The sequence below is a fragment of the Peromyscus leucopus genome, chromosome 3 (assembly GCF_004664715.2).
Source record: "Peromyscus leucopus breed LL Stock chromosome 3, UCI_PerLeu_2.1, whole genome shotgun sequence".
NCBI lineage: Eukaryota > Metazoa > Chordata > Mammalia > Rodentia > Cricetidae > Peromyscus > Peromyscus leucopus.
This window is the reverse complement of record NC_051065.1, coordinates 58780804-58798807: the sequence shown is the minus strand read 5'-3', so window position 1 is coordinate 58798807 and position 18004 is coordinate 58780804. Positions and strand designations below refer to the sequence as shown.

The window sequence follows — 18004 nt, the reverse complement described above, 5'->3', positions numbered from 1 at the left end:
GGGCCCAAGAGCCTGGCAGCCTGAGGGGTGAACATAGCCAATCCATGTCCAAACTTTAGGAATGAGACTACAAGAGAAAGAAAGAAATGCCCCACAATTATGACCCGGGGAGCCCATTCCTGTGAGTCCACTTCTGACCTGAATGAGACCTGCTGAGATGTCAGCTCTGCCTCAAGATCAAAATCACCTCTTGATTGAATGGTTGAAAAAGGGAAATTAGCCCTGTGGTTTCCCACACCTTCTGTTAGAGGGAACGTAGCGGTGCCCACACGGAACAGGCCATAAACAGGGTGCATGACCCAAAGGACAGAAGAGAGGGCAGGTCTTGGTGCACTGAGGCAGCAAGGGTGGACTACGGAGGGCTCCTTCTAAGTCGGTCTTTGGCTCTGACTTGATGGGAACTCAGGAGAAGCAGCAATGATCTCCTTGCAGTTGGCACATCCAGGTCTCAGCTTCCCTGCCTCCAGCCCTGCAGCGGCTCTGAGGCACATGAGGCCACCGGGAGGGGTGGGGACAGACTCGGTAAACTGCGTCCATGGGGACGCTGACCCTACGTGGAAACCAAGGAAGTGCGCGTGTGTCTGCGCACTTGCGGGAAACAGTCCATTCTTGGGGGTTTTGTTGTTGTTGTTGTTGTTTTCCCTCAGTCACCAGGCCGGACCAGGCCCTGAAACCCAGCAGAGACCTCCCCACGAGCCTCTGACCCAGGGTGGGTTCTGTCGCCAGAACCAATCCATCTTGTCACTCCTTGGGAGCATCCTTAAGACCCCGCAGCTCACATCCGCCGTGCAGGCACACCCGACCCGGGGCTGCCGCGGGTGAGCCTTGGGCACTCCGGGGACACGCGCTGAGCCTCTTGCGCGGCTACCTACCCGGTCCGGAGCTGGGGACAGGGAGGGTTTCCGGGCGGCTGCGGGCGGGCACCCGCGTCAGGTGGCCAGGCCAGGCCCCGCCCCCTCGGCCCGCCCTCTCTCCTCCCTGCGCACCGGGCTCCCGGTCCCCGGCCCGGCGGCTGCGGCTTCTGCTCGGGAGGCGGCGGCGGCGGCGGCGGGAGCGGCCATGGAGGCAGGCGGCGGGGCCGGCGCGGGAGCCGCGGGCTGGAGCTGCCCCAGCCCAGGTCAGAGCCGGCCCTCCCTCCGTTCCCCACGCTCCTTCACCCCCCCCCCCGTCGGCTCTCCTTCCTCCTGACCCCCAGGTGCTGCGGGTGCTGAGTCGTCTCCCTCCCCCCCTGGCCTCCACCCGAGACCGCTCTCCATCCTTGGACCTGGGCCGTCCCCTCCCTAGCGGTTACTCCCCAAGCGCTCCCCATCTCTCCAGCCCGTGAGGGGCGGTGGTGGGGGGCCCGGCGGCTCTAGAGCATGCACCCTTCCAATTCATAAAAGCTCTTGACCACGGGGTGAGGGTGGGGTGGGCGAGGTCTAGAGAGGGAGGGGAGGAGAGAGGAGAGGCCTGGGTCGGAGCCCCTTCCCTCCAGGTCCGGCCGCCCCTCCCTTCCCTGCTTTGCGCCACCGCATCCTCCCAAACCCTTCTTTCTTAGTTCCCATCCTACCCCTCTTCTCCTCATGCCCCAAGCTAAACACTCACCCTCTTTCCTTCTGGGCGAGGGAGAGGAGCCGGCAACATCCTGGAACAGGGGTGCTGAGGTTGGGCAGCGCCGGGCCGGGGTCCTCTCCTTAGGCGGAGCACGAGAAGGCGGCCGAGGGAGTAGAATCACAGAGCTGGGCAGAGTGAGTCAGGCTCCTCCAGGGGGATTACAAATTCCGGGGCTCCCAGACGAGAATGCACGTCCCTTTCTTTCCCCCTCAGCCCCCAGCCTCTCTCGAATCCCACAGTGCCTACTTTCTCCCTGCTCACAGGACCCACAGTAACCACTTTAGGCTCTTATGAGGTATCTGAGGGTTGCGAGAGGAAGAAAGGCCAACGCTGGGGGTCCCTGGAACGCCGTGGGATGCAAGCTATGGAGGGTGAGTTTTCGGGGGGGGGGAGGCTTTCCATCACCTTACTCCCCAATCCCCTTCCATCCTCCTTCCTTCCCCGACCCCAGAGCTCTGAGCCAGGACATGGCCCTTCGCTCACTTCATCTCAGGCCCCTCCTCCCTGGTGGCAGAGCTCCAAGCCTCCCCTGGGCTCAGGCATTGATGGAAGTTTGGGCACATCCCTTTGGGCTCCAGTCACCCAGCTAACCAGGTTGTGTGTCCTGGGGGAGCTGCCAGACAGAAAGAGGTCCCGCTGAACAGAGTCTGGAAGCAGCTTTTCAGCAGGGGGCTTGTCCTCACTGCCTGCTGACCTGGATCCCAAGCTGTCTTATTTTTAAAAGCCAGGACACGCGCGTGTGAACGGTCTTTCTGGTGCCACCACTGTCAACTTTCAATGGAGCCTTGCGGTTTTAGTGCTTAGGAGAGAGCTAGGTGAAGCCAACTTCCCAACCCCACACTCATGTGACAGGGCAGGTATCCAGGGCTTCCTGTGAAGGGTTCCCCTAGAGGCTAGATGATATAAGGGGTCTCGGATGAACTGTATGCTGTTGGTGTTAGAAAGAGATTCTGAATTTAAAAACAAAGCGGTCTCCACCAAGACAAGATTGCTCTTTACGCAACTGCATTGCAGTAAAAGGATGCTCCCCAGCCCGCAATGGGACCAGGACCAGTTCAGGTGTTTTGTTTTGTTTTTGGTTGGTTGGTTTTTGAGACAGGGTTTCTATATGCAGCAGCACTAGCTGTCCTGGGACTAGCTCTGTAGACCAGGCTGACCTTGAACTCACAGAGATCTGGCAGCCTCTGCCTCCCAAGTGCTGGGACCACACCTGGTTCCAATTCAGTGTTTTGTTTTTTAAATAATTTATTTTTAATTTGTGTGCATTGGTGTTCTGCTTGCACATATGTCTGTGTGAGGGTGTCAGGTCCCCTAGAACTGGAGCTACAGACAGTTGTGAGCTGCCATGTGGGTGCTGGGAATTGAACCCCAGATCCTCTGGAAGAACAGTCAGTGCTCTTAACCACTGAGCCATCTCTCTAGCCCCTCAGTTTTTAAAATTCGTTAACAGTACTGGAGAGATGGCTTATCAGTTATCCAGTGTTTGATTCCCAGCACCTACATTTCAGCTCACAACCATCCTATAACTCCAGTTCCAGGGGATCCAATACCCTCTCTGACCCCCAGGGGCACTGCATGCACATGATGGACAGACATACAATCAGGGAAAGCACCCATATGCATAAAATAAATAAATAAATAAACAAACAAATAAATGAATGAATAAATTTTAAAATGTGTTAAGGTGGCTGGCTTTCTTTTATACGTGAGCTCAGCTTCATACTTACCCTGAAAACCAACTTGGGTCAGCAGGAAAGAGGTGGACCTCATGGTACCCAACAAGAAAAAAAAAAGATGAGTGTAGAAAATTCCAAAAAGGTATTTGATACCATACATTTGAAAGGGTCCCCCACATTTATCCAGTAAACAACTCAGAGTCATTTCCTTCCAATGTTTTCCTCTTTTACCTACAGGCCAGGCTTTCCTATTATGAAAAGGCTAATACTTGCAAGCCACCCGTTTTTGTTTGTCCCCCGCCCCCAACCTTGTCCCATTTGGCCTAAAAACGCAGCTGGTGTCGTCTGTTCCCTTTCTTGCCTCCTTATCCCACTACCCGTGATCAGGCTAGGAATGCCAGGTGTCCTATGTGTCAGCTTCTTGTGGCTGAGCCAGTGTGAGGATGCTGCAAAGGCGGTAGATATGAGGAGCTTGGCAGGGGGAGCGGGTACTTCCAAACTGGACCCGCCAGAGCCTCACCGTGGGCTCGGTCCTGCCCAGGGGAACCTTGGAGGACACCAGGTGGCACTATTCTACTATCCAGGCCCTGGGGTGGTGAGATGCAGGACTCCGGAAGGACTGACTCTGGTGGGATGATTGTCTCTCCTAGGGGAGGTGTTACTCCCAGCTCTGTATGAGGAGGAAGAGGAGGAGGAAGAGGAGGAGGAAGAGGAAGAGGTGGAGGAAGAGCAAGTGCAGAAAGGAGGCAGTTTGGGTTCCCTGTCCGTGAGCAAGCACCGGGGCCTGAGCCTCACGGAGACGGAGCTGGAGGAGCTAAGGGCTCAGGTGCTCCAGCTGGTGGCAGAGCTGGAGGAGACCCGTGAGCTGGCCGGGCAGCATGAGGACGACTCCCTGGAGCTTCAGGGTGAGCACCTGTGACAGGGCAGGGGGCTGGGCCCAAAGGCTCCGTGTTTCCCCAGTTCCAAGCCAGATGTTCCTCTCACTGCAGGGCTCCTGGAGGATGAGCGGCTGGCCAGCGCCCAGCAGGCAGAAGTATTCACCAAGCAGATTCAGCAGCTCCAAGGTAACTGTACCCCAACTCTAGACAGACACCGGCCACCCTAATCAAACAAACCTATAAGTCGGTACCTTTTCCAGTCTCCTCTTTTTTCTTTCTTTTCTCACCCCTTCCTCTCCTCCTTGCCCCCCTGTTCTCCTCTCGCCTTGATTTTCTATCTTTGCATTTCTACATGGGGTCCTGACCTCCTCTCTCTTGCCTCCCTTTTCTGTTCCCAGCCTCCTCTCCCGCCTCCCTCCACATCCCTGTTTGCCTTGTTCTCCCATCCAGGGCCAGGGGTAGGTGATCAAGATTGGATTCTAGCTCTGTTTCTTTTTCTGGTCCTCAACAGGGGCCATAGGAGAGAGCAGGGAGCCAACGGGATGTGACTGGGGGACACTCCATGTGTCTTTGAAGGAAACAGATAATAACCTGAGTTTGTGGCCCCCGAATCCTCTGTTCCAAAGCTTGCATCCCTTTGTCTCGGGAAACAGTGAAGCAGGCGTCCCACATTCCACTGGACTACCAAATAAAGAAGGAGCTTTTGTTACTTCTGTGGGCTTCCGGAAGGTTTTGAGGATGTGCCCTAGAAAACAGCAGGTACTCTGCAGAGAGAGCTGAGATCAAGCCACATGAAAAGTATAAATGGAGGGAAAAAGGTCTGGAAGCTGTCCTGGTGAGAGCAGGCGATTGCGCAGGACGAGGAGCAAAGAGAAGGGCGAAAGATGTAAGCCAAGGGAGATGCAGGAAATGTCGCAAAGAGAAGGAAGACGGCCGAGCCAGAGCACAGGGAGGGGAGAGGCGTGGGTGTTGGTTTCACATCATCCGAGCTCTTGGGCTTAGCTTTAGCCTGTACAAATTTTGTTACCTTGGGCAGGTCACTTTTATCCCTCTGAGTCTCAGTTTCTTGTCTGTAGAATGGGGTGAACTCAGTGGTCTGTCAACTGTCAAGGTCCATTATATTTAAAGGACCAACAAAGAACACAGTTGACTAAATTCCTGAAGAGTAGATTCCACAGCAGGGCAGGATGGCATAAGCCTGTGATCCCAGCATGTGGGAAGTAAAGGCAGGAGAATCAGGAATTGGATGCCAGCTTTAGCTTCATAGTAAATTCAAGCCTATCTGGGCTTCATGAGACCCTGTCTCATTTAAAAAAAAAAAAAAAAAAGCATTCTAAAGGAAAACATAAACCAAGTTCAGTTGGCAATAAAGGCAATACATGTATGAACTCAATATAAATATGTGATATGTAGACAGGGATAACATAGGAGTTAGCTTTACATAAATGACTTTGAAAAGCCTTCTTCAAGAAGATGGCACTTAAGCTGAGTAATAGGAAGGATCCAGCCATTAAAATCTGGTGGAAGGGCCTACTGGGCAGAAGGAACTGCAACTTCGAAGATGAGAGAGAGCTTCATGTGTGGGAGGGATAGAACCAAGGTCATTGTAAAGTACATGTGAAGGACCCTGGTCAGAGAGAGCGCCAAGAAGAAGGCAGAGGTCTGGTTACAGTCGGCCTTTATGTCAGCTGACAGGGTTAGCTTTCATTGTCCTGAAGTAGACGCTACGGGAGGTATTTTCCAAGGACGGTGACTGATAGGTTTTACATTTTCAGTTTAGCTTTGCCGTTTCCCTCCAGTGTTGGGGACTGAGTCCAAGGCTTTTGTAAAGTGTTCTAACACAGAGCAACACCCTAGCCTTCCAAAAGAGTCCCTTAGATGGAGAGGAGAGGGAGTCCAGTGCACGAGTCGTCCATTTAACCAGTTGGTTTCTTGAATTAAGGCAGTAGAAATGGAGGTCGTTCAGAATATATTTTGAAGGTGGAGCCTTCGTGACTTTACCCAGAGAACATGGGTAAACAGTGATATCTAGTTGGCATGGAAAAGGTTGGCAAGAAGTGAGTTTGAGGACTAGGGAAACCAGTTAAGAGTTTTTTGCTGGATGAGTTTGATGTCCAAGTGAGTATGTGAATCCAGAACGGGGGGGAGAAACAAGGCCTGGAAATGAGATTTGGTAATGTTTAGCACACAGACAGCATTATAACCTATGGGAGATGGGCATTCGGTCACACCAAGAGATAGCAGGGGGAGAGAAAGGGTCCACTCTCCTAAGCAGAGGCCCAAGCTAGGAGGAGGAAGGGACAGGAGAAATGGTGATAGCAGGAACCCCAACGTCCATCTGCCCTGGAAGCCGAGAGCAGAAGACGCTTCTAGGAAGGGATGACCCACTGTGTGGGAAGCTGCCAGGGCAAGCGAGGAGGCCCCTGGAGCTGGCAAGATAGAGAACCTGGAGACAGTGCAGACTGGGTTGGAATTGGAGAGAAAAGAGGAGGTCGAATGGGGAACTGAGTACAGATCATGGTGATAGTCATTTTAAAGAGAAATAAGGGACAGTGAAGCGAGGTCAAGGGAGAAGGTTTGTCTTTTAAGGTAAGGAGCTCTTGATCTTATTTATACAATGAAAGAAAAGGTCCAGTTGAGTCAAGTATTAGTCTTTGCTTAGAAAAGAGCACTCCTAGCCGAGCGGTGGTGGCGCACGCGCTTTAATCCCAGCACTCGGGAGGCAGAGGCAGGCAGATAGATCTCTGTGAGTTCCGAGGCCAGCCTGGTCTACAAAGTGAGTTTCAGGATAGGCTCCAAAGCTACGCAGAGAAACCCTGTCTGAAAAAGAAAAGAGCATTCTTTTCTTTCCAGTATGGAGAAGTCTGAAAATCGGAAAGATCAGGGGGAAAAGAGTTGTTGCTAGATTTCAGGGATTCCCAGGAGAGGGGCTGCAAGCCTCAAACCCACCCCAAACCCCGCCCCGCGGGAGGAACCTGAGACGGGTCCTTGCGCACGCGCGTTGCCCGTTTCCGCCAAGTGGGGGCGCTCGCGGCCTCAGAGGTAACTGGTGGTCAGAGGCCGTTCCGGCCGCCACAGCCCCCCCGGGGCGGCACCGGCGGGGAGGCGGGAGGCCCCCTGGGAGACCGCTTGTGGGGGGCCGGCAAGATGCAGGCCTTAAGCAGTAAGTGCGAGTCGCCTTCTCTGCCGGGCAAGCCGACTCCCGAGTCCCCTCCACCGCGCCCCGACGGCCCCAGCCCGCAGCCAACCGGCGCCAGCTCTTTGGAACCTGGTCCCTGCCTTTCCAACTCCTGGCTGGGAGATCCCATCTGGCTTCCAGGATGGGCCTGGCTCCAGGCCAGCCATCACTACCCCGACTCCCATGATCTGAGAAGGCAGTTTACAGAGCCAAATCCCAAAGAGCTACCAAGTGAGGTTTGAGGGCATGCTAGAGAGACGGAGGTTAGTCGCCCCCCATCCCCCAGAATGCCCAGCCCAGGTCCTGGGCCTTCATCATTGTGGCCAGCTGACCCCCATGTCTCTCCCTCCCTCCTAGACCGAGCTGAGGATCTGGATCTCACCTCGTAACTGCTTGTGCTGTGGAGTATATTTATGTCATGGGGTGCCGTGGTTGGCCTCCCCATCTCTTGGCTGTGAACTTTATGAAAGCAGGAAACATGCTGATTTTGTTTTCTTCCTTTCAAATAGGAAGTTAGGGCCCGACGACGTAGTTCAGTGCCTAGCATACAAGAGGTGCTGGGTTCAGCCCCTAGTAAAGGAATTAAAAACAAAATCCAGGAAGTTACACAACCTAGTGCCCATGCTTGATGGAGGCCTGGAGACCTCTTCTCCCTGATGTACGCTGTCCACTAACATTGATATCTGCCATATATCCAAACAGATCCTTTCTTCCTTCTCCCCGTTCCCATACAGCTTGACACAGGCTGGTCTCAAACTCCTAGGCCCAAGCGATTCTCTTGCCTCGGTCTCTGAAGTACTGGGACTGCAGGCATGTACAACCGTGCTCTTAAAATTTGTCTTATAAAACACCTAGGTTTTCTTGAACATGTAATTCTGTATACACAGAAGAAACTCAGGAAAAATTGAATGAATGAGCCCCTCCCTCATGCATGAATACAGTGAATATTTATTGAGCAGCATTCTGCCACGATGCGGGAGCTGTAACGGTGAACAAAACAGGCATGTTCCCTGTTTTCATAGTTTAGACCCAGGTGAGGATGGACCCCAACACAGGCAAGCATGCTAGAGTTCAAGGAGTCATACCAGCTTTGAAGATTCCTCTTTTGGAGGAGGTTGGGGGGGGGCGGACTAGGAAAAGATGAAATCTGGATGTTAGGTAGAACCAGCAGGGTTTGGGACATGGGGGCAGAAGGAAGTCTAATTCTCACTAATCCCTTCATCCTGCCCCCACTTCTGAATTCTTACTGGAATCCATGCCTTTAACTCTCCACTTTGGAGTTTCACTCATTCCAAATGGCGACCTGCATCTGGAAATTTGAAATGCAGAACTAGACTTGGAGACATGGCAACTCATGTCTGTAGTCCCATCACTTGGGAGGCTGAGGTCAAATGAGTTTGAGACCAGTCTGTGCTACAGAATGAGACAGTGTCTTCAAAACAGCCAAAGAAACCTCAGATGTTCCACAAGCTCTGACACACTTGCTCTGCACATTAGAATATATGCATAGCCCATATGTAAAATGTAGAAACGTGTGAGAATCAAGCAACACAGGTATGACAGAGAGATGAAAATGCCTGCCACACGTCCTCCTACTCCTCTGAGGCAACTGCTATTCTTTTTAATGTATTTTCTGTGTAGGTGTGGCACACGTGTTCATGTGTATGCATGTGCGTGTGAATGTGTGAATGCAAATGTATGCGTGTGAGTGTGGAGACTAGGAGTCAAGGTCAAGTGCCTTCCTTAGTCATTCTCCATCTTCTTTTTTGAGACAGGGGTCTCTCACTGAGCCAAGAGCTTGCTGATTCAGCTAAACAGGCTAGCCAGTGAGCTCCGGTGACCTGCCTCCTACCCCTACTCCCCAGTCCCAAGGGCGAGGCTCACTGGCTCATGGCACCGTGTCTGAGTTTTATGTGGATGCTGGAGATCCGAGCTCAGGCCCTTATGTGTGCATGGCAAATATTTTACTGACTAGGCCATTTTCCCAGCCTCGAAGCAACTGCTCTTTATAGGCATAGAGCTCTCTATGGGGCATAGACCCTTTTCCTGTGTCTTTAAATGTTTATGTTATATAGTATCTGATTTGTTTTTCTTTCTAGTTAATATAGCATGGAAACACTTGCATATTTTTTAGTTAGTAAAAAGGTTTGTTTTGACTTACTGTTTTTGGAGGTCTAAAAGCGGCACCGATTGGCTTCTGCTAAGCCCCTCTTGGTGAACTGATTCAAACAATTTGACGTAATCAGTCGCCATGTAGGTTACTATTCCATGTTTTATTTTATGATGAACTTCTTTTTTAACTTGACCTTGAATTCTAAATATGTGCTGTCTTGCATCCTGTGCCTACATGGAGTTTGGGGTAAGTGGAAGCCTCTGGGGCTCCGAGGCTCTGAACATCATAAGCTCCCAGGATGTATAGGTGAAAATATTCTGAACATTTTTTTAGACATGGAATTTTTAGAAAGACTTAGGACAGTGATAAAATACTGCCTGTTAGGTATTTTGTTTTGTTGAGATAGAACACCTAGCCCAGGCTGGACCCAGATTCCCAGCATAGCTGAGAATGACCTTGAATATTTGATCTTCCTGCTTCCACTTCTCAAGGTTTGGAATGACAGGTGTAAGTCCCCTCACCTAGGACTCTTGGTTTTTACCTGGCAAGTGGTTCTTTGGGCACACTCAATACTATTCTAGTTGTCTCTATTTTCTTTTACTTTTTAGACTGGCATACAAAGTAATGGGTTTCTTACGGCGTTTCTGTGCTGTGTTCTAGCACTTCCTACTTGTTGTTCACACTAGCCCACACGGGTGCTGTGAGTGTAAGTCTGCCTTTCCACCACACTTTACTACAAAGAATCGCTGTCCAGTCCCTTCTTCGGCATCCTTTCGTTCTAGTCATTACAACGCTCTCCTTCTGGTGAGGTAAAGGCTAGGTTGTCAGTAGTTTCCAGACGAGAAGTAAGCCAGTCTTGAACTCTGCTTCCAGAACATGCACAGCTCACTCACTTACCTTCTTGACCCTCAACCTTGGGTTTCGCAGGTGAGCTGCAACATCTGCAGGAGGAGATTTCCCTGCTAGAGCATAAGAACGAAAGTGAATTTAAAGAAATGGAGCAGGAGTTGCATTTGGCCCAGGCGGAGATCCAGAATCTACGGCAGGCTGCAGTAGATTCTGCCAGTGAACACGAGAGTGAAATCGCCTCCTTGCAGGAAGATATCTGCCGGCTGCAGAACGAACTTGATGACGTGGAACGGATTCGAGGGGATTATGAGATAGAGATTGCCTCGCTCCGTAGAGAAATGGAATTGAAGACTGCCGAACCATCTGACATAAGTATCTCAGACTTCCCTGGGCTACAAGGTATGAGACCTTCTGTTTACAGAATTGAGCAGAGGAGAGGACATGATAGATAGCAAGATGGTGGAAGAGCAGTGCTAGATTATGCACTAGAAGCCTCTAGAAAAAAAATTCTCCATGTTTACTTTGAGACTGGAGAGAAAAACTCACTCAGCCATTACATAACGGGTCCATGGTGGTGTAAGAATTAATGCCATAGAGATGTTCCCTGGAGATTCTTAACAGAGAGCTGTGGGATACTCATTGATTTGACTCTGGGAAAGTACTCCCTGGGGGGGAAAGGCCTGGGGTGGGTACAGAAGGACCTGCTACCTTAGGAAACCCTTCCTGCTGCTGTGGCATCCATCATGGCTCTTTGCCTGAACCCGTTTAGGCCTCTAGTCCCGAGTCCGAGATCCAGAATGCCAATTCTTAGGTTCATTTAGCCCTTCCCAGAGTAGAAATTTTGGGAGGCATCAAATCAGAGCACAAGACAGCTGGAGAGGAAGAGAGGTTATTTCTAGTAATGCATGTGGTACTCAAAAGCTTCGAGCCCTGTTTTCAGACTCTCCCAGCTAGTTGCTAGGATTCATGACATCAGAGGGTTAGCCTTTATCCTGGCCTGGATTTATGATCTGGGTATAATGGAGGCCCTATACTGGGCCAGATCAGGCAGAGACTGTCCACAAGGAAGTCAAAGAAGTGCAAGTTTTCCCAGCTGTATTAAGCTTTTCAGAAGTGCCTTTGGATGGGTGGTGCTAGAGAGGCAATCCAAGGGCAAGGGTGCAGTTAGAGTGGACCTCGCCTGAGTAAGGAAGGAACTCAGCTCTGGCAGGGTCAGCTTAGTCAACTTATTACCTCTCTCCAAGCCTCGTTTCTGTATCTGGAATATGGAACCCAACTTGGTTAACCAAGTCTTACAGCAGAATGGAACACTAGGACAGGAAAGGGGCCTCAGGAAAACAAAAACCTAAATGACAAGTGGGGTTCATCATGACATGGATGTTGCTTCTTCATCATGGCAAACAGGCAATGTCAACATAAGAAGCTTAATAGCTGAGGAACCTGGGGGAGGATTCTCCCAGGGAACTTTGTACTGTCTTCTTTTTTTGTAAGTCTAAAGCTATTCTAAAGTTAAAGGGTTTTTTTTTGGGGGGGGGGTCTTACGAAGGGCTGTTTCAAAGATTAAATGAAGGTCCAAATCATCATGTCCAATGCTTCATGCACAGGTCTCATTAAAGGTTTCCTGACTTCCCATAGTAATCTTCAGTAGTCTAAGAACTTCTTTTTATTTGTTTGTTTGTTTGTTTGTTTATTATTTAATTCAAGCGAGCTATTTATCTATTGAGACAGAGTCTCTCTACAGAGCCCTGGCTGTCCTAGAACTTGATATGTAGACCAGGCTGACCTCAAACTCACAGAGATCTCTTTGCTTCTGCCTCTCAAATGCTGGGATTTAAGGCATGTGCCACCAACGCCTGGACCTGTCTAAGAACTTCTGATTGGAATAAAAAGGAAACACTAGAAGTGATATTCAGGGATGTTGAATCTTCTGGCAAATAAAATGTGTCTTGTGTTGTAATTAAGGCCAGTTAGTGTGTCTACATGCCAGTAGAACTAGTGTTCTGCGTGCTGTGATTCTTTCATGTGTGTCATGCATGTGTGCTGGGGGGTGGGGAAGCCCTGTAGAAGCCATAGGTTGATGTTGCCTATCTGCCTCTTACCACCTTGGTTAGAATGGCTCACTAGTGAGCCCCCAGGATATCCCTCTGGTCTCCACACTCCTAGTTCTGGGATTATGGGCACATAATCTGCCATTCCTGGCTTTTTATGGAGCTACTGGGAATCAGAACTCATGTTTATACAAGCAAGCACATTACCCACTCAGCCATCCCCCAGCTCCAGTAATAGTATTCTTTTCTTTAAATATTTATTTGCTTTTGCTTATATGCATATGTGTCTGTGTCTGTCACATGTTTAGGTCACTGCTGAGTCCAGAAGAGGACATTGGATCCTCTGGAGCTGGATTTATAGGTGGTTATGAGCCAGGCAACATGGGTGCTAGAAACTGAATTCACTCTTGTAGAAAAGCAGCAGCCCTCTTAAAGGCTGAACCACCTCTACAGTTCTGATGGTTCTTACTCATAAAGAGATACAACTTAGGTATTTGTAGCAATTGGGGAATTTCAACCAGACCTCTTCTCTCAAGCATTTTAGATTGGGATGGGCTTTTCTGTCAGCAGATGAAGGAACATGAGTGTGGCCTGGCGGCAGCGTGCATGCTGGCACGCATGGTGTGAGACCCTAGGTTTCATCCCAAGCACCCTTTGTCTTGTCAGGGTTTCTAGTGCTGTGACAAAACACCAGGACCAAAAAGCAAGTTGGGGAGGAACAGGTTTATTCAGCTTACACTTCCACATTGCAGCTGTCACCGAAGGAAGTCAGGACAGGAGCTCCAACAGGGCAGGAACCTGGAGGCAGGAGCTGATGCAGAGGCCATGAAGGACGCTGTTTACTGGCTTGCTTCCCCTGGTTTGTCAGCCTGCTGTCTTACAGAACCCAGGACCACCACCCACCATGGGCTGGGCCCATGCCTCATGGAGGCATTTCCTCAACTGAGGTTCCTTCCTCTCTGACGACTCTATCTTGTGTCAGGTTGACATGCAAAACCAGCCAGAACACCATTTCTTCCCACCCAAAACAAACAAACAAAAAACCAACAAGGACTATTTGGATTGTGTTCTGGCCAGTGTCTTCATTGTGATGATACAGAAAATAAAGGACACTCAGAATGAGTGGGTTGTCTCTGAAAGGCAGACCTGGCAGGTCACATCTCTCAGGGTTTTGTACCAAAAGCCTCATGGGGCTGTGGCTGTGCCTCAGTTGCCACAGTGCTTGCCTAGCATGGGTGAAGCTCTGTGTCTGATCCCCAGTACCACATTTAAATTAAAAAACAAACAAAAAACAAACAGTCTTGGTGGCTCATACCGGTAACCCCAGCACTCAGAAGTAGAGGCAGGAAGATCTGAAGTTTAAGGTTAGTTAGAGACCAGCCTATACTACCCGAGGCACTGTAAAAAAAAAAAAAAAAAGGATTATGGGGAGGTAATTATAAATAGTTCACTAGAAACTTAAATACAATAAATTCAACTTACTTAAACCATCAAGAGCTCCTAAAAGCCCAAGATGATATTTCAGTTGGGGCTTTCCGGATGACCACACAGGGTCTGTCTTCTGTGCCTCAGGAAAAGAGAGACAATGTCGCCCTTCGCTGTTGAGTTCCCATCCAGGAAAACGTGGGGATGTTCACCAGTGCTTCCGTCCACTGAAGATCTTCTTTCTCTCTGCTTTTCTTCTGCAGAAGAGCTGCACCAGCTTCGGGAGCGGTACCACTTCCTGAACGAGGAGTACCGGACCTTGCAGGAGAGCAACAGCAGCCTCACAGGGCAGCTCGCCCAGCTGGAGAGCGACAGGTATACGGGAGGGAGGAGCCCTGCACTCTGTCTTGGGCCTTCCCGGAAGGCAGAGGCCGGGTCATGACCGGTCCTTTGCTCCTGGAAAGCAGTCACTTCTATGTTATCCCTAGGGCATGGCTCAGAATGTCACCAAACTGTAGCAGAGCTGTAGTTAAGTGAGCTATAAAATGTAGTTTTCCCCTATTCTTGGCATTGGAAGCCAGCTAGCTCTGCTTTACATTAGATCAGCCCAGATAGACCCTTTGTTGTCCACACAGATGGGATTCGGTCTAATGGCATAGAGCAGTGGTTCTCTGGCCTTCCTAATGCTGCGGTCCTTTAACACAGGTCCTCACGTTGTGCTGACCCTGACCATAAAATTATTCTTGTTGCCACTTCATAACTGTAATTTTGCTACTATTATAAAGTGTAAGTATGTGCCCTGCAGGATATCTGATATGCGACCCCCAAAGGGCTCATGACCTGCAGGTTGAAAATCACTGGCATAGAATCTCCAAGTTGTAGGTGGCTTGACATCAGGCCCAGTCTTGAAACTAAGATCCTAGGATGTCCCGAAGTCAAAACGCCCATGCAGTGAGGTGCTAGAGGTTTTGTGTAATCTTTAAACACGTTTATTTGAGAAGTGAATCATAATAAAAGGCTCTTTAGTCATTTTGGCCTAAACTGGAAGTGCTGGGCCTGAGCACACTTAACTGGTGATACCAGGCAGAGAGCTCCTCCCAACAGAGCCCTGGGTTCTGGATTCCAGGACACGAAGAGCAACAGAACGGTGGCTGGAATCCCAGATGATGAGGAGCATGACGTCAGCAGAGTCGCAGACTTCAGAACTGGATTTCCCAGAGCCTGATCCTGAGATGGAGCTTTTGCGCCAGCAGCTGCTGGGAGCTGAGGAGCAGATGCAGGACATGAAGATCAAGGTAGGCTGCAAAGGGTGGGGTGGCAGGCTGCTGCTGACTCTTTCTCACCTCTTCCTGGCCTGTAGTAAGATTAAGGCTAACAAAGGAGCCATGCACTATGGCAGGGTATGGTATCCCGGGGACTTGCCTGACTGGTAGAAATACAGTCACGTGTCATGTGATGGTGTTTCAATAAAAAAACAAAAATGGACCAGACACATGGTAGCGGTTCCATACGATTATGTGAGTACTGAAAAGTTCTTATCCCTACTGATGCTGTAGTGCAGTACATTACTACACAGGTGTGTGGTGATGCTGGTGCAAACAAGCCTCTCAGTTGTGTGGAAGTGTAACACACACAGTCGTATAGTACAACAACTTGATGAGAAATGACTGCCAATGTTTTATGTTTCAACTTCTTATTTTAAAAAAGCCTTTCTCCTTAGAAACAAAACCAAAGCCAAAACCGTTCTTTTTAAAACAGGGATGCCAGCTGGGGGGAGGCGGTGGCGCACGCCTTTAATCCCAGCCCTCGGGAGTCAGAGGCAGGCAGAACTCTGTGAGTTCGAGGCCAGCCTGGTCTGCAGAGTGATTTTCAAGACAGCCAGGGCTACACAAAGAAACCCCGTCTCAAGAAAATCAAACAAAAAACCAAACAAACAAAACACCCAGGATGCCATGTTAAACTGACAGCATCTTCAAATATCTCGTACTTGTAGTGTCTATTAATGGCAAAGTTTTCTTTTGTGCTTAGTTCAGTCTCGGGGGGTTTGTTCATTGGCACCCTAGCAACAGGAAAGCATGGTCACCACACACACACACACACACACACACACACACACACACACACACGCATGCCGTACTATCTAAGTTTGTGTAGGTATATTCTGTAATGGTCACATAATGATTCAGTAGCTTAATGACAAATTTCTCAGCATGACTCCACATTGTTCTGTGACACCTGGCTATATTCAAATCAAACGAAGGACATATTTTCCCTGTTCCTAGTGTGCGTGTGTCATCTGCCACAAATCAGCCCCATTCCATTTCCCACACAGTGTAAGGACTTGTGTTGTGAGTTGGAGGAGCTCCAGCATCATCGCCGGGCCAGCGAGGAGGAGCAGAAGAGGCTGCAGAGGGAGCTCAAGTGTGCCCAGAATGAGATGCTCCGGTTTCAGACCTCCCACAGCGTGGCCCAGGTAAACAGTGCTGGGGGAGGGCACAAGGCTCAGAGTCACTGCCTCCAGGGGTGAGGCTGAACTCTGCTGACTCTTACCCTGTGACCAGAACCCAACGGCATCACCCAAAGCCCCTGCATATAGAAGCCACATAGGATGGCATATAGAAAGGTGGTCGTTGTTGAGTATCTTCATCACTGAAGAAACCCCGCCATAGATCCAGAAAGCTTCTCAAGGGCTCTGTACCAGAAAATATCCCCGTGGTGTGGATAGAGCCCTACTGCTTCTCGAGAGTGACTGCTCTGCCCACATCCTCCCCACTGCAGAATGAGGAACTGAAGAGCAGGCTCTGTGCCCTGCAGCAAAAGTATGATGCTAGCCAGGATGAACAGAATGAGCTTCTGAAGGTGCAGTTGCAGCTTCAGACTGAGCTCCGGCAGCTTAAAGTCACCAGATGCTCACCTGTAGAGAGCCAGAGTGAGAAGGTAACAGCACCAAAGGTGAAGGGACAGTGGAGGGGCCAAGAGCACCGGACTGAGGTTTTGGGGGAAGGTAACAATAATAGTAACTCCAAAGCTGGGGATGTGACTTTTGGTAGACTGCCCGTCTAGCATGCATGAGGTCCTAGGTTCAATCCCTAGCATTGAAACAAAACAAAAGCAGACAACATTTTTTGAGCCTAGTGTGGTGGAGCACATCTATAATGACAGAACTGAGGAGGTAGAAGCAGAAGAATCAGGAGTTCAAGGCTAGCCCCAACTACATAGCCTGGGTTACGTGAGACTGGGTTACATTTATTTATAAACAAGTGAACAAACCACAAAGGAAACCATCTCCTTCAACTGCTGCTTGGGTGGGAAGACCTGGGCAAGTGAAATGAGGAGAGAGAGTCTCAGGTGGTCGGTGGCCGAGTTAGGACAAGAGCAGAGTCACAAAACCCAGCACTGCTACCCAAAGCCCCCTGCATGCAGGAGTTAATGTGCAGGCTCCAGAAGCTGCAGATCCAGCACCAGTGCAGTGTGAATGAGAAGGAGAAGCTGCTGGAAGTGCAGTATCACCTGCAGGACAAGCTGAGGTGCCACGAGACAGAGCTGCAGCATCTCCGGGGTGTGGTGGACTGCTTGCGAGAGAAAAATGAAAAGGTAAAAGGAGGACTAGGCCAGGAGCACACAGCCAGGCGGGATCTTCTGTGAGGGTGAGCACACAGTGGGCCTGGTACAAGTTCTGTGGAGGAATTATTAGTGAGGTGGACCAGAGACGTGTAGAGAGAGCTGCTTGAGATATCCACAGCTTCCTTTTGTTTTAAAGCAGAAGATCAGTCTACAGAAAGGAATTCCATTGCTTCTTTCCGGAGGCAGTCTCTCAAGGTCAGGGTGTCAAGCCTGTTAGAGATAGGTCTGTTTGCTTCTTCCTGGCTAGATGAAGTCGGGCTTGGGAGGGTTAGGGAGGACAGATCCAGAGTGAGGCAGGAGGTGTACATGGGATGATGGCTCCGCCTCCCCTACCCAGAATACAGGGATGCAAACGGAGCTTCAGGAGATGAAGGGACTGTATCAGTCCAGCAAGGAGGAGCTGGAGCGGCAGAAGCACATGTATGACCAGCTGGAGCAGGACCTCATGCTCTGCCAGCAGGAGCTGACAGAGCTCAAGAGCAGCCATTCTGTCTGTGACGACAAGGGCGAGTGTCCCAACAAGGTAATTGTAGTTTCGAGTGCTGAAGGCTGGCACCAGCTTGGGAGAAAGGAGGTACAAAGGCAAGAGACGAGATCACCCAGCTAAAGCAGAAGACAAC

The 18004-nt window shown here is 50.2% G+C and overlaps 1 protein-coding gene across 5 annotated transcripts in view; it reads left to right on the top strand.

Annotated features, from left to right (window-relative positions):
• The first annotated feature begins 957 nt into the window (after nt 1–957).
• The window catches only part of Ccdc136 (coiled-coil domain containing 136), a 31313-nt gene continuing 14266 nt past the window's right edge, over nt 958–18004 (top strand). For 2 of the 5 annotated variants that reach the window (XM_037203694.1, XM_028866217.1), the window contains exons 1-11: nt 1025–1117; nt 1857–1964; nt 3920–4174; nt 4259–4333; nt 10366–10686; nt 14024–14135; nt 14887–15055; nt 16093–16233; nt 16539–16697; nt 17184–17354; nt 17722–17907. In XM_037203694.1, coding sequence (XP_037059589.1) covers nt 1060–1117; nt 1857–1964; nt 3920–4174; nt 4259–4333; nt 10366–10686; nt 14024–14135; nt 14887–15055; nt 16093–16233; nt 16539–16697; nt 17184–17354; nt 17722–17907 — 1755 coding nt within the window. In that variant the 5' untranslated portion in view covers nt 1025–1059. Of the gene's footprint in view, nt 1118–1435; nt 1728–1856; nt 1965–3919; nt 4175–4258; nt 4334–10365; nt 10687–14023; nt 14136–14886; nt 15056–16092; nt 16234–16538; nt 16698–17183; nt 17355–17721; nt 17908–18004 lie in introns of those variants that run through there. The other 3 variants (XM_028866219.2, XM_037203693.1, XM_028866220.1) reach the window with 3 other exon arrangements.